This window comes from Mandrillus leucophaeus, unplaced genomic scaffold, assembly GCF_000951045.1.
Source record: "Mandrillus leucophaeus isolate KB7577 unplaced genomic scaffold, Mleu.le_1.0 Scaffold24, whole genome shotgun sequence".
NCBI classification, from domain to species: Eukaryota; Metazoa; Chordata; class Mammalia; order Primates; family Cercopithecidae; genus Mandrillus; species Mandrillus leucophaeus.
Window position 1 is genome coordinate 1,326,633 of NW_012102476.1, and position 12,964 is coordinate 1,339,596.

Below are 12,964 nucleotides of genomic sequence, written 5' to 3' on the forward strand. Positions count from 1 at the left end.
GAAGGCAGAGCCCACACTTCCCACACTGGGGGGCAGGGGGTGTGGGGGCCACAGGGGCCACAGGAGTCAGGCAACCTGGACTCCAGCCTCCCTCCACCACCAAGCCAACCGTCAGCAACACCCGCTCCCAACCTCCAGCCTCCACCAGCACCAGACCAACCATCAGCGAGACCCCCTCCCGGACTCCAGCCTCCCTCCATCATCTGGCCAACTGTCAGTGAGACCCCCTCCCCTCGCTGAGTAAGAGCAGTCAGGGAGACACCATTAGAAAGTGGGAGACGCCAGGAGCCAGCCCACTCCAAGCTGCACTGCCCACGTTCCCACCAGGATGCGCCTTGCTGGGATCCCGGCCTCAAGGAGGCTGTGAGTAGCAAGCAGCTCCCCAGTCAGGGTTTCTAGAACAACAACATAGGCATTTTATTTCTTTTCATTAAGCTTCTTAGTTTCTTAGTATCACAATGGAATGATGAGAAAACAACAAAACCGTGAGTCTTTGCAAATCTCTGACAAAGAGCAGAGATCTCAAGGCAATTGGGGCGGGGGAGGCTTGACAGAAGCGCCAGAGCAGTTCCGACGTCACATCTCTCCTTGGCTGGAATGGTGAGAAGGTGGCACTGTCGTGAGCTGTCCTTGGCGATTCTGCCCCATGACCCACATGCGCCTGGTCTGCATGGGCCACCCCCATGGGATTTCCCGGTGCCTCCTAGTACCTGGCCACACAACCCTCCGCCTGCTCCAATGCCCTGGGAGCACCATCCAGTGCTCAGGTGGACCCAGAAGCCAGCTCTGCTGGGCAGCGGCAAGATGTGGAGGAGCGGCAGAGGCAGGCAGCGTTGCTTGGCGTGGGAGAAGCCAAGGAGTGTGACCGAGGCCCGTCTGGGAGACATCTGTGGTGGAAGGTAGGGTTGGCGCAGGTGGCAGCAGCAGAAGTCCGTGTCCCCAGCCAGTAGCAGGCCTAGAGCTTCACAGTGCCAGGGGGCAGGCTGTCGTTGCAGAGTCTGTAGTAGCGCAGGTCGTTGACCAGCCTGTGCACATTCTGGGTGAATGAGGGCAGGTCCTGGAAGGCAGGGGCATAGCTGCAGCCAAACACCCACCCAACACACCAGGTCACCCACCCACCAGACCCCAATGGCTACTTCCATCCCAGAGTGTGCACTGAACACAGGGGAGCACTTTTTTTTTTTTTTGAGACGGAGTCTCGCTCTGTCGCCCAGGCTGGAGTGCAGTGGCCGGATCTCAGCTCACTGCAAGCTCCGCCTCCCGGGTTTACGCCATTCTCCTGCCTCAGCCTCCCGAGTAGCTGGGACTACAGGTGCCCGCCACCGTGCCCGGCTAGTTTTTTTTTTTGTATTTTTTAGTAGAGATGGGGTTTCACCGTGTTAGCCAGGATGGTCTCGATCTCCTGACCTCGTGATCCGCCCATCTCGGCCTCCCAAAGTGCCGGGATTACAGGCGTGAGCCACCGCGCCCGGCCAGGGAGCACTTTCTAAAACTCAAAACTTCTATTCACTGTTGCACTGCGTGTCACAGAGGCTCTGTGCCAGACGCCATGGGAGAAAAAGAACAAGAGGAATATGTCCCTAGGGCCTGCCAGGTGCTGGACACTGCTGCAATCAACATACAGACATCAACTCACTGAGTCCTCACCACGAGGGTGCCACCAAGCCCTACCAGAATCACCAGAATCACTAGTCTAAGGACAGAAAGACCAAAGCACTGCACCATGAAGAAGCTGGCCCCAGCTCACACAGAAGGGACCAGCATACTTGCTCCTGAGTCCGGGCCCTCGAACACAGGCATGGCTGCAGTGACAGCCCTCTCCTTCACCATAGCCCCTTGAGGTGACACGCACACCCAGTGATGTCTGCAGAATGCTTACCCATGGGGCTCCAGGCCGCCCCAGCCAGTCGAGAACCACCCGAGCAGCAGCACACACAGTCCCGAGGCCTGTCCCACTGGGCGCAGCGTGGGTCATGGAAAGCCCTGGACCAGAAGTGAGGCCCTGACCTCCGCCGCCATGCACACAAGGAGACCCTGCTTTTCAGTGTGGGATGCTGAATGCCTGCGGTGTAGGTCCTGGTGAGGACTCAAACAGGCCCAGCAAGCCCCAGCACAGCCAGGAGCAGGACCAAGTCCGTTTTCCTGCCCAACCGCTATTGCTCTTCCAGAACTCCATTCAAAGCCTGCCTCTTCCCAAAGTCTGCACAGATGCCTCCTATTTCCTGGCCCCAGCAGCCAGGTCAGTGCCTCTGTCCTGAGCTCTCTGCTTCTGGGGAGTGTGTGCAGGCTTTGGGGTCAGAACATCCAGCTCTGCCTCCTGCTTCGCGGCTCTACCACTTCCAAGTTCTGTGAACTGCTCACCTTCTGAGCCCCCGCCATCTGTGAAATGGGGGAGTAACAGGACCCACACTTCAGAGGCTTGTTGGAAGGCTTACTTGAGCCAGGACATGTCACATGCTTGGCACTGTGTAGTCCACAGAGGGCGCTGTATTGGCCTGTCTACTATGAAAGACTTGGCGAAGGCTGGGACTGGCGCCCCAGCTCCTGGCCCGGGGCTTGAGAAGCAGCTGGCTTCAAACACACAGTGAGTGATTGAATGGAAGGTGGTGATTCTTTTATTTCACCCTCAAAAAACCAACTAAGGGATGTCTTTTAAATCAGTGGCTCCCAAATGCCAAACCAGAATTTCCTGGGTAGAACATAGAAGTCTGTTTCTCCATTTTTAATAAGCACCCCAGGTGCTTCAGATATTAATTAGATCTTTTTTTTTTTTTTTGAGACAGAGTCCCACTCTGTCGCCCAGGCTGGAGTGCAGTGGCACAGTCTCTGCTCACTGCAACCTCTGCTTCCCAGGTTCAAGAGATTCTCGTGCCTCAGCCTCCTAGGCAGCTGGGATTACAGCCACCACAGGTGGCTAATTTTTGTATTTTTAGTAGAGACAGGGTTTCACCGTGTTGGCCAGGCTGGTCTCGAACCTCCTAACCTCAAGTGATCCGCTCGCCTTGGCCTCCCAAAGTGCTGAGATTACAGGTGTCAGCCACTGCGCCTGGCCTATAACTAGATTTTGAAACCACAGCTTTAAATCAAAAAGTTGACTGATATTGATATCATTAGAAGCTGATAATTATTAGGATCTGGCCTCTAGAAAAAGAAAAAAACATACCCAGAGGCTGAAGTGAACTGGAAGAGGCTTAGGAGAGAATGAGTCCCAAGACAAGGAAGATCCCAAGACATAGGAGAACAGGATGAGTCTAAGCAAAAGTTCCCCTGCCACACGTGGCAAATGAGGAAAGCAGGCGGTCAGGTTTGCGCCAGCAAGAGCAGTGTGTGCATCTGAGCACTACAGTGGAGCCATGGACAAGCTGCTTCACAGAGGACTCAGGTCAAGAACCCCAAGAGGACCAGGGAGAAAGCGATTTCTTCTCCTAATTTCATCAAGTATAAAGTGGTACAAGGAAAAGTTCCCATAAGTTCCTATAAGGCAAGGGAGAGGCCTGGTCACCTGACACAGGAAGAAGAGAACAGGTGAGCCCCCATGGGGAAGGAGGCCCCAGGCACTGTCAGGCTCCAACAAAAGATGACCTCATGGACACCGAGAGCCAGCAGCACCCAGCTCCCGTCGAGGTGCTGCATGGGTGGGGACAGCCCACCTGAGAGTCCCTGCACAGGCAGCAGCAGTGGGACAAGAGGGTACTAGGAGGGCTCCTCCCAGGACCTGGCAGCAACTCAGCCCAAGATGAGCTGGGGCCGGTCTGGAAAGCGCCCAAGACAGCCCAGGAACCTGGGTCCCACCTCTAACCCTGGGGACCCAGAAGTGCAGCTTCCAAGCACCAACCATCTAAGCCTGAATGCAAGCCTGGGCACACTCCAATGCTGGCCCCACCAGGGCTCGTCACCCAGGAGGGAGAACGGCAGGGCCCTGGGTATCAACAAAGATGCCAAGACAAATGGAGGGGCTGCAGAGCCAGGAACTCGGGACCTCCACGGCTGAGACTAAGAACATATGTGCTACAGACACCAAGACTGGGGAAAAGGCTGTGCCCCTCAATCAGGCTACAGCACTGGGTCAGCAGGCATCTTGTGAGCTGTTGCCAAGTTGCAGGGTGGGCACAGACCATGCCCAGAGGCCTCAATGTGCCCCCTCCTTGCTGCACAGGTGCCAGGCTTGAGTACCCACTCTGCCCTCCTCTTAGCCCGGCCTCTTTCTCTCCTCACCCGATCCATCTTGAAATTCCGCCCCAGCACACTTTTCTGGTTGGCATCCACACCATCACAGCTGGTCAGGAACTCTGGGAGGAAGGCGGCAAAGAAGCCATCAAAGTCGACAGAGGCCATGTTGTAGATGGCGATGCCGATCTCCTCCTGCAGAAGATCATGGGACTTGTGGACCAGGACCTGGAGCAGCACGTTCACGAACTGGAACAGCATGGTGGTCCGGAAGATCTTCTGCAGGCAGAGAGACCGGGTGAGCAGCAGCCGGCCCCCAGGGGCCTTTCCCGGGTTCCATCCACTTTCCGTCACACTCTCCAGTGAGTAACCTGAGGGTGGGACGCAGGCCATAATGCCCCTGATGGAGGAATCTTTCCAAGAGCTGGGGCACTTACCTTGTGGTACAGCTTCTGCTTGGTGTTAAGAGTCTCCAAGTAGAAGAGATTTTGTTTAAAAAGGTGGATGTCAGGCTGGAGAAACGACTGTCCGAAAGCCTAGGAAATGAGACCACCATTTTATAAACTGCAAGACCAGGCACTTCTGGGGCATCTACCCCATGTCAGAAGAACAAGTGCCAGGGCCAGGGCACCCACTGTCTTGATGCCTCTGACCCACCAGCTCAGACCTCTGCGACTCTCCTCCTAAGTATCAGAGTTCATGCTTCCCGCACTGGGCCTTGCTTCTTATTATGGTCTCATATATACCTTTTGTAACCAACCTCTAGAAACCCATCACAGGACCTGGTTTTGAAGCAAGAAGCTCACACCTCTAGCCAAATCCCTCAGCAATCTTGGCAGACACCAAAGTCTGCTTGCCTGCCCCTGCTCAAACCAAGCAATCCCCTTCCTTGCCCTCCTTCTCCTTGCATCCCATGTCTCATAAGCCACAAGCCCTACAGGCTCCTTCATGGAGCCTCTACCTGGAAGTTAAGCCTCTGCCTGGAGGCTAAGCAAAGTATTTTTAAACTGCTTTGGAATTCCTGGGTGTAAAAGTTACTAGTTCGGTCCGGGCACGGAAGCTCAGGCCTGTAATCTCAGCACTTTGGGAAGCCAGGTGGGCAGATCACTGAAGGTTGGGAGTTCAAGACCAGCCTGGCCAACATGGTAAAACCCCGTCTCTACTACAAATACAAAAACTGGCGGGGCGCGGTGGCTCACACCTGTAATCCCAGCACTTTGGGAGGCCGAGGCAGACGGATCACAAGATCAGGAGATTGAGACCATCCTGGTGACCACAGTGAAACCCCGTCTCTACTAAAAATACAAAAAAATTAGCCAGGCGTGGTGGCGGGCGCCTGTAGTCCCAGCTTCTAGGGAGGCTGAGGCAGGAGAATGGCATGAACCCGGAAGGTGGCAGAGCTTGCAGTGAGCGGAGATCACACCACTGCCCTCCAGCCTGGGTGACAGAGCCAGACTCCATCTCGAAAAAAAAAACAAAAACAAACAAAAACAAACAAACAAACAAACAAAAACGAAAATTAGCCCAGCGTGGTGGCAGATGCCTGTAATCACAGCTACTCGGGAGGCTGAGGCAGGAGAATCACTTCGATCCAGGAGGCAGAGGTTGCAGTGAGCTGAGATCCTACCACTGCACTCCAGCCTGGGTGACAGAGCGAGACTCCTCTCAAAAAAAAAAAAAAAATTACTAGTTCAGGGGCAAAAAGAAACACCCCGCGCACCAACACAAAGTGCCCTGCTCCAACAGAAAGAATAGAAAGTGACCGTGGGGGCAGTGCGGCAGGGGGGCAGTGGGGGAGGCCGGTGGTCTACAGGAACCCCCTACAAAACAAGTGGCGACTGCTTCGTCATTCTATCCCTGGGCCCCTAAGCTACTAGAGGGGGATCTTGTAATCCCTGCAGCAGGGATAAGATCTCCATGATGACCAACAGTTTCCACTTATTTACTGTTTAAAGTTAGGTTCATGGAAGTATAACAGAGTAAAACTTCTGAGGTTTATCTTTCTATGAATTCTGACCTACCTGTGGAGTTGTACCACCACCATCACAACCAAGACAGGACACTTCCATCGCCCAGAACGTCCCCTCACACCCCCACCCCTAGGCGACCACTGCTCATTATCTGTCCCTATTCTGCCTTTTCCAGAATGTCACAGAATGGCATGGGATCCCACCGTGCATAGCCTTTGGCATCTGGCTTCTTTCACCTAGCAGAATTCATGTGAAACTCATCTATGCTGCTGATTGTATCAAGAATCCATGCTTGCTTACTACCGAGTGCCAGTCCCTTAGAGGCACGCACGAGCTTGTTCATCCATTCAGCTGCTAGATACTCAAATTGTTTCCAGCTTTTGGCAATTATGAAACAGCTTCTATAAACATCAGTGTACAGGTTGTGTGAACATATGCTTTCATTTATCTTGGGTAAAATACTTAGAAGTGAGATTGCTAGGTCATACAGTAACTACATATTCAACTTTAAAAGAAACTGCCAAACTGTGAAACTATGCTCCAAAGTGCCTTTCACCAGCCGTCAGGGGGGACCAGGCACCAGTCTGCCAAAGAAGTCTTCCAGGCAAGGACAGGGTTCAAGAGAAAGGCAGGGGAGGCACAAACACTTGAGTACTGCAGACCTGAGGCCTCGCTGGGTGCCAGGGATGGGAAGTCCAGGGCAAGGGCACGTGCTTGGAAAGAAGTGCCACACAAGAGTCAGTGAGTATATGAGAGTGTGTGTGTGTGCGCGCGCCCATATGCATGCTGTGTGCTAGTAGGGAGCTGGAGGGAGGGTGGATATTCCTCTTGCTTCCCCATGAGGAAAAGCATGCACTGAAAAAACAAAAAGAGCCTCCCCTAGCTAGACTCAGATGAGAATGTCAGACACCTGAATGCAGACCCTGGGAGCGTGCCTGATGCAGCCACAGAGCAGGCTGGCTGTCCGCGTGAGGGGATGCCGTCCCAGTCTTCCACAAAAAGGGGTGCTTAGCCCCCAGAGAGCGCACTGTCTCCGATGGACAGCTGCATCTGCCCTGCCTCCCAGGGCAGTGTTTCTCCTAGTATGGTCAGAGTCAGAATCACAGCGCAGGCCCAGGGCCCTCCTGCAGAGACTCCTATTCAGGCAGTTCCCCGCTAAGAAGGCCCTGGGTGACTCTGGCATAAGCAGGCTCTTTACACTTGGGGAAACAGCACTATGAGGTCAGCGGAACTGACGTTTATCAAGCATCTCCAAGTGTCATGCACTTTGTGTATGTCATCTCATTTCACCTCAAAACAAACCTGTGACCCAGGTAACATTAGCTCCACTTTACAGATGAAGAAACTGAGGTTCCAAGAAATTAGTTAACTTCGTCAATACTAAGAGGCAGAACTGAGCTTCAGACCCGAGACTGGTGGGGCTTCAAAGACAGGACTCGTTGCAGTGCCAGGTTAGAGGAAGTCACCCGGCAGTCCCCCCGCCCCGACATTACCTGCATGATGGCACTGAACTGGGGCTCATTCTCCATCTGCTCCTCAGAGATCCCCCTCTGGACACTGGCCAGCACGGTGGACTTGAAGAAGTACCTCCAGTTGTGATGGAGTGTCCGGAAAAGGAGCTCAAACAGCTCAGCCTTCACATCAGGGGAGGGACGCTGCAGAGACACACAGACGCTCAGATCTGCAGCTTGTGGAGCCGCTCTGGCCTGGGCCCAGGGCAGCAAAGATGCCTAGGAGATGCCTCGTGACAGCAAACCAAGTGTCAACACTCCATCCACATGCCTGTCACTGCCTGCGCAAAAGACATCCAGCCCCTGGAGTCGGCGGTTCACACCGTGAGTTCTTCAGCAGAGACAGGGCCCACATTTGAGAGAGAATGCATGGGTCAGTGCCAGGGGCCCCTTTTTCTGATGAGCACTCAGCTTTTACACTAGAAAAAAGCTACCAAGTGGATGAACAATTAGGAGTATGGATTTTCTGTTCTATTCGACCTGTCAGATCATCTTGCCTGTTCCTTTTCGCAGGATGAAAAATGCTGTCCCAGTAACCTGTTGGTCTTACACAACCACAGAGGCTAAAGACAGACCCAATGCCTTAAAGTGATTCTGCTCCCCAGAAGAGGAGGGTTTAAAGAACACTTGGGAGCCAGGCTCTCTGGGCCAGTCTCTTTCCCAGTAGCCAGGATTCTGAGAGGAGGTAGAGGAGAAGGGGCAGGCTCAGCAGTGTTTTCTCATTGAATCCAGCACCTGCAATCCCTTATTCCAGATGTCTCTGCAGAATTCAAAAGCAGAAGGCCCACATATATTCAGTTCAGTGTTGATTAAAATTAAATAGACACCAGGGGCCACAAGCGTCCACAGAAGAAGCCTCATAGGCCAGTCTGTCCCATAGACCAGACCTGTCCCAGTCTCAGTTCAGACAGTTAAAGATTAGCTCTTATTTATATGACTATTACCAAAAAAACTGAAATTACATCTATACTTATTCCTGGTCTTATCATGCTGAGTGCCTGCCTATTTTCTAAGGACTAAGGGCTTTCCTGTAACATTAAAAGGTTTGTTTGAACGGTTTCAAGAACTTGCCTTGTATCCTTGAGACCATGAATGTTTCTAATAGGAAAGTACATATGTTAGAATGTTTGCTATAGAAAATCAGAGTCTCTTAAAGGTATAAATTATTTGCTGCAGGAGACTGATCTTAGCAACTGACCCTGTGGAATAACTGCTGTGCTTACACTAGACTAGTTCCAATGAACTCGATCAATATCAGAAGACTGTACCACGCTAAAGGCCTTCTTCCTTGGGAGAAATTACTTTACTAGCCTATTAAACTAACAAATGAACTTTAAAACACAATCCATTTTCTGTGAAATCTCATTCCCTTCCCAATCTGGAGATGGGGGGCCGCACAGGGGACTGCCTGAGCCCCTACCTCGGCGATGATGGGATACACCTGCTCCATGCACAGGGCGATGATGCTGGGGAGGAAGGGCTTGAACACCTGGCCTGGCTCCTGGACCACCACCTGCAGGATCTTCAGAAACTTCTCCACCACCCGGCAGCCTGTGCTTCCCTCATGGAGGATGCTCTCAGCTAACTGCTCTCTACAGATGAGAAAGCCACACAGTGAGCAACCACATGTTTCTCTGGGGGTCAGCATGAAAACCCATGCTGTGGCAAGTACAGAACAGGAGCAAAAAGTCACACTTTGTCGCCAGACCCACTACTTCTCCCTTGAATCTGAAAACCATGGATGGGGGGTCTCTGTGGTTACCTGGTAAACATGTTGAGGAAAGTCTGTATGATTTGCTCAGTGAAAGGCACGCCCATCTGTACTCTAAGGCCCCGAAACAGAGTGAGGAAGAAGCTTAGCATCTCATCAGTCACATCTGGGGAAAGGGGCAGAAACACCGTCACAGGCTTGCACACAGGGAGAACCAGAACCCTGGGCTTCATCGACCTACTCCTGAAATCTGCACTATCAGCTTTCTCTACGGCTTCCTGCTGGAAACATTTCCCCAATACCATCAGGGCCAATGACAGAAAGTGGAAAATGATTAGGGACACGCTGAGAAAATAGTTCTGGTATAGGGAACCTCCACTTGGTGGCTCACTACAGGAAATGAAGGTCATCTCGAACCCTGCCTCATTGCCCGACATCCAGTGATAGTCAGAGTGTCACTGGAGAGGGATCACTTTGTGCCCACAGTGATGAAACTACTCAACTGGGTCAACCCCTGAGTGCTTAAGTCATTTCCCCCTATGACTAACAATCCCTGCAGTTGGGTCAGAGGTTGAGTGGTTGAAAGTGGATAATGAAGGTGTATTTAGATTGCATGCCCCTGGTCCATTAAATGGACTAATTGCAGAAAATACTGCTTACATTTAGGGCAGTTTCACTTCCAGATCTCAACAATCATCTTGTGTAGTGTTTCAGCTCTAACTGCACGCAATGTGCTTGCAAGAGGCAATGAATATTTGCTGACTGAGAAGTGCTTGATATTTCTCTTGTAAAACTGACAAGACTACTATAATGCTCTCGTGAGAGCTGGGCAAGTACATCCACAGAGCTAGAGAGGCCCTCTATCACTGACAGTGACAGACAAGGGTGAGGGGAATGATCTCGGCAAATGCGCCTTGCCATAAAATAAGGAGAACTAAGCCAAAAAAGCTCTCTAGCCTTCTCTTGTAGGTGCCAAGGCCCATATGGAGGGCTCTGCTCACTTTTCCATAGGGCCTTGGCCCCAGACTCCGCAAATAAACACCACTGCCCTTTCCCTTCAGTACCGGGTTTCGTTGCACGGAGCCAGTCGAGGCCTGTACTGCACTGACTCAGTGTGCTTTACAGATCTAAGTGGGCATTCTGGCCCTTGTTAGCACCACCCACCAGTGGGGCTCTGGGCCAGCTCCTACCTGACTGATGGATAAAAGCTGGAAAGAGGGCCAGGGAGACCTGAACGGATTCCTGCAGCGACTGGTAGCAAATCTGTCGAGACTTGGTGGACTCCCCCGAGATATTCTCCACAATATCTTCTAAGACGCTGAGTGTCTGGTGGATAATCACTTTGGCTGCAAATCAAGATGAGTTGCAGGTTATAAGCTGTCTGGGGAGAAAGCACGGCAAGAGGAGACACAAGGGAGAGGGAGGAAACTTGCAAAGGTACCAAGAAGATGATCACACGAGTCTCATTAAAGGAACAGTCTCTTGATTACAATATAAATTCTCCTCTCTTTATGTTTTAGTTTTTGTTTTTACTATTATTACTGCCAGGACTCCAGACGCCTGGAGTGTGTATTGGGGAGAAGATGCCTGCCTGCTCAGGTTTTTGCCTCTGGCCATCAGCAACAAGTTCACAGAAGAAAAAAGATAAATAAATGCACCCCCAGGTTGGGTGCCTTGGATTTAATCAAATCTAAGATGGTGAATAGACTGGTGAGAAAATGAGTGTCATAAGGTCACAGGCCAGGATGGACACATGCAGCTCAAACCTTGTCCCTCAGTGGGACACTACTCCAGTCCAGTAATCCCACAAACACCTGCCACGCACATGTAATGGTGCTGGCTGCAGGAACAACCTGCCTGATCCATCTTTGGCCTATTAGGTTTGTAGCTTGATAAGGCATATAATTATTGTTATTATGTTATTGACAATATATAACGCTAACCCTGAGATGACTTTTGACTCCATTTGGCACACAGGGAAAACAGATGTAGTGGGCCACAAACAGGCCAGGGGTCAGAGAGCCCTGACTATGAACCACAGGTGATCATCTGAAGGCTACGTGCCGTGGGCAAGACCCTCATCCATCTGGGAGAGCCGACAACCCCACCCTGGCAGTGCCGCAGTGGGGATTAGAGACAAGGTCCTGAACGATGCTAGCAGTGTGCCAGCCATCTAAGAAGGTCCAGGACGGGGATGCTGCCATTGTTCCCAGAGCGAGTGGAGTCACCCCCTTAAGATGCAGAGTCTCCTACCAACCTCCCCAAGGTGACACCCATGGCTCAGCCTGAGCCTAGCAGATTCAACCCTGGCGAACACCAGAGGCTGAGCCAGAGCTGGGCTGAGAGCTGCCCCCCACCTGGAGCACTCTCTGGGTCCTCCGAACCCCAGTGCTCAGCAGCCTCTGTGGGACTGCCGCAGCTTTGAGGAGGGGATACGGCAGAAAGAAGACATGCTCAGGAGGTGGATGGAGGCAGGCCTGGCCCTGCTGCTGCCTCATCTGAAAATGTGGAAAGAGAGCATTGCCCCACTCACAGGGCTGAGGATGAAGGAAGACGCTTCTCGTCACAGGCCTGGTCCCCCAGTCACAGTGACACTGGAGAGTAAAGGAAAGGCTCACCCACACTGCTGAGAAGGGAGTCATCCACAACTACAAGCATGTGGACTTCTACTAAGCCAGGAAACCGCGCTCAGGGCAGCCACTTCCTCAAGAACGCACAGGCAACAGGGGAAGCAGTTTAGGGTGAAAAACCAACAGTCAAGAAACCAAAATCTGACCTCTGGCATTTAAGGAAATTCAAACGAGGACAAAAGATGTATTTTTAAAAAATGTACAAGTCAAAAATTGAAAGCACTATAAGTATGTAATAATAGGAGAATGGGTAGGTAACTGCTTTACTTCCATGAGACAGGACATTATAAAACCATTAAGAACCTTTTTTCTTTTCTTTTCTTTTCTTTTTTTGGCGGGCGGGGGGAGGTTTCAAGAAAGAGGCAATGCGGCAAAGTGGTGCAGAACACAGGAGTTGGAGCCATTCAGACCCAAGTCCAACTCTTGACCTGGCCCACTTTCTCTACAGTCCTGAGCAATGACACCTGCCAAGCACCTTCCCAATGGACAGACTGGCAGGCCCTACTCCCATCAGGCGCCCAGACTGAGCATCACCAAGGATGGGACAAACAGAAACAACGCAAGAGGAAATGCGAACACGAATATGCACCACTACACCACAACCTACTGGAAACAATCAGGCAAAACAAGACTATGAGACATGTGACAAGAAAACAGGCCTGGATGCTTCAAAAATGCCAATGTCACGAAAGACAAAAACTGGGCATGCTCTTCTGGACCAAAGGAGACTACAGAGTTATAACAACCAAACACAATGAAACCGTCCTAGATCACATCCTGGATTTTTTAAAAGCAAAAAAGAACAATTTGGTAACAACTGGGGAAAAGTGTTAATGTGGCCACATGTTAAATAACATTATTGTAACAATGTTTAATATCTTGTTCTATATAGATACAAAGGTTATGGATTCAGGGATGAAGTGTCAATTATCTGCAACTTAAACAGCTGGCTTTTAAGAAAAAGTGTGTTGCAGA

At 51.5% G+C, this 12,964-nt stretch overlaps 1 protein-coding gene across 2 annotated transcripts in view; it reads right to left on the minus strand.

Annotated features, from left to right (window-relative positions):
• Window positions 1-392: 392 nt before the first annotated feature.
• XPO6 (exportin 6) overlaps window positions 393-12,964 on the minus strand; it is a 116,220-nt gene continuing 103,648 nt past the window's right edge. For both annotated transcript variants that reach the window (XM_011982342.1, XM_011982341.1), the window contains 7 exons: window positions 10,550-10,705; window positions 9,411-9,525; window positions 9,069-9,240; window positions 7,631-7,792; window positions 4,605-4,703; window positions 4,216-4,446; window positions 393-1,057 (listed from right to left, as the gene is read on the minus strand). In XM_011982342.1, coding sequence (XP_011837732.1) covers window positions 956-1,057; window positions 4,216-4,446; window positions 4,605-4,703; window positions 7,631-7,792; window positions 9,069-9,240; window positions 9,411-9,525; window positions 10,550-10,705 — 1,037 coding nt within the window. In that variant the 3' untranslated portion in view covers window positions 393-955. The remainder of the gene's footprint in view (window positions 1,058-4,215; window positions 4,447-4,604; window positions 4,704-7,630; window positions 7,793-9,068; window positions 9,241-9,410; window positions 9,526-10,549; window positions 10,706-12,964) is intronic.